Source organism: Gekko japonicus, unplaced genomic scaffold (assembly GCF_001447785.1).
Source record: "Gekko japonicus isolate JY-2015 unplaced genomic scaffold, Gekko_japonicus_V1.1 scaffold360, whole genome shotgun sequence".
In the NCBI taxonomy this organism is placed as follows: domain Eukaryota; kingdom Metazoa; phylum Chordata; class Lepidosauria; order Squamata; family Gekkonidae; genus Gekko; species Gekko japonicus.
Window position 1 is genome coordinate 35,068 of NW_015172015.1, and position 2,401 is coordinate 37,468.

Genomic DNA, 2,401 nt, shown 5'->3' on the forward strand with positions numbered 1-2,401 from the left:
CAAGGGGGCTTTCAAAGTACATAGACTGCACTTTGGAGTGTCAGTCACGCCAGGCATTTTTCAATCTTTCATGGATTCTCTCCTGAAAGGAATTCCGGGGGTTCAGCCATTTTTTAGATGACGTGCTCATTGCGGTTCCGGATGCCTCGACCTTCGCGGAACGGCTGCGAGCAGTGCTGCACAGGTTTGACTCTGCCGGCTTAAAGGTCAAACATGAAAAATGTCTTCTGGGAGTGCCCAGGGTGGAGTTTCTGGGGTTCGCAGTGGATGGTGCTGGTATTCACCCCACCGAGGACAAGACAAAGGCGATCACCCAGGCTCCTCTGCCTACGTCCAAGTCCGAACTACAGGCCTTTCTTGGTCTCCTAAATTTTTACCATTCATTCCTCCCTCTGAAGGCAGCTGTGGCGGAGCCCCTGCACCGCCTACTGGATAAGAACACTCTGTGGGTCTGGGGAACGGAACACGCCGCCGCTTTCCAGGCGGCAAAGGACCTCCTTGTCTCAAATTCGGTCCTTTCCCACTTTAATGAGGCGCTGCCAGTGGTCTTAGCCTGCGATGCCTCCCCGTACAGTTCGGGGCAGTCCTGGGCCACCAGCTACCGGATGGCCGGGAGGTTCCGGTAACTTATTACTCCCGAACCTTGTCATCTGCGGAGTGCAACTATGCGCAGATTGACAAGGAGACGCTCGCTATAGTGGCTGGGGTGAAAAAATTTCACCACTACCTGTATGGTCGGCCTTTCATGATCCTGACCGACCATAAGCAGCTGCTCGGCCTTCTGGCGCTGGATTGCCAGACCCCCCAGATGACGTTGCCCCTGGTGCTCTGGTGCTCCGTTTTTTTGGCAGGGTACGCCTATTCACTCGTCCACCGGCCCGGAAAAGCGATGGGACACGCCGACGCTTTGAGCCGTCTTCCACTACAAGTGAGCAGCATTCCTCTTTGGCCAGCAAACGACACCCCACACCACGATGGGACGCAGCCCAGTGGAGCTCCTCCTAGGACGGCGCCTGATGTTCCCGACTGGATTGCCTTCACCCCGGTCGAGCCCCGGAAGAAGAGCTGGCCACAGTCACCTGAGGCAGCCCAAGGGTTCTTCCCCGAGGATCCGGTTTATGCCAGGAACTATGCGCGAGGCCCGCCATGGATCCCAGCCTGGGTGGTAAGAGTTAGGGGACCCTGATCATATGAGGTCTCCAGCAAGGACGGCCAGATACTCCACCGCTAGCTGCGTTGGCGGGTACTGCCGTACGACTTGGAGGACCCAACCACCCATGGAACTCTTGGCCACTGTAAATAGCCAATCACTAGTGTGGGGGGGTGTTTGGGGAGTGGGACTGTTGCACATATAAACCGGCCTGTGAGCCGGGTAAACTTGTCTTGTTCTGAGCTGAAATAAAGTATGAGAGCTGAAATCGCTAGTAAGTCTCAGTACTTTTCACTCCTTGACACTGAGCTTAACTCCTGAAGGCAAGTTAGAGAGTCCACACCTGCCTAAGAATACAGATGAAAGTGGGTGCATGTGGTAACATAGTATTTAGAACCTTAAAGAGAAACTAATCCATATAAAGCATTCTTCCAAGAGTAGGCATCTCAAAGAAAAAATCAGTCATTTTGTACAAATAGGAGGCGCAATAGACTAGTAGAAGTTGTGCTTTAAACTACAACAGGACAGAACACAGATTCAGAGGAAGAAAAGTTTTTGAAATCTCAGCACAGTGAATTGATGGGGACATTTCTCTCTCCCCTTCCAAGTAATTCCTGAGTTTTCCTGCTGTCTGACACCGGACACAAGAACCCGGGAGGAATCTAGCCTGCTGTCTTTGTGCTGTGGAGTTTTGTCGCTGGCTGCTGTCGCTGGTTCTCCGGCAGCAAACCTGACATCTCCCCAATTTGGAAAAGATGCCCAAATCGGAGGATCTGTCCTGCTGGCCTCCGAAACTGGGACAGGATGCGACCCCCAACTACCCACAGGTGTTGGGTTCGCGAAAGGTGAGCCTGGCGTCTAGGAAGCGCCCGGGGACCTTACAGTGTCTCGGCTCCAAGTGGGGCCGTCTGTTGTTGCTGTTTTGCCCTCCCGCCGAGTGCAGGGGGCTCCGCGAGGAGGCTGAGCCACCCCGCCCACGCTCTCCCCGCCCCGATATAAGGCGCCGCCGATGGTGGGTGCCCAGCCCGAGCCTGCGCCGCCGCCGCCAGACGCACTATGAGGGGACCCCCCACCGTGGCGCTGGCCTGCTTGGCTCTGGCCGCGCTGCTCGGCCCGCCCGCCGAGGCGTGGTACAAACAAGCGGCCGGCCCTAGCTACTACTCGGTGAGAAGAGCCTCGGGGCTGCTGTCCGGCGTCCGCCGCTCGCCCTACATGCGCCGCTCCGACGACACCGGCGGCACCGACAGCAGC

At 56.4% G+C, this 2,401-nt stretch overlaps 1 protein-coding gene across 1 annotated transcript in view; it reads left to right on the forward strand.

The window, feature by feature from the left end:
- Window positions 1-2,157: 2,157 nt before the first annotated feature.
- The window catches only part of NPB (neuropeptide B), a 1,355-nt gene continuing 1,111 nt past the window's right edge, over window positions 2,158-2,401 (forward strand). The window contains exon 1 of the mRNA XM_015420349.1: window positions 2,158-2,399. Within this exon, the coding sequence (XP_015275835.1) occupies window positions 2,207-2,399 (193 nt within the window). The 5' untranslated portion in view covers window positions 2,158-2,206. The remainder of the gene's footprint in view (window positions 2,400-2,401) is intronic.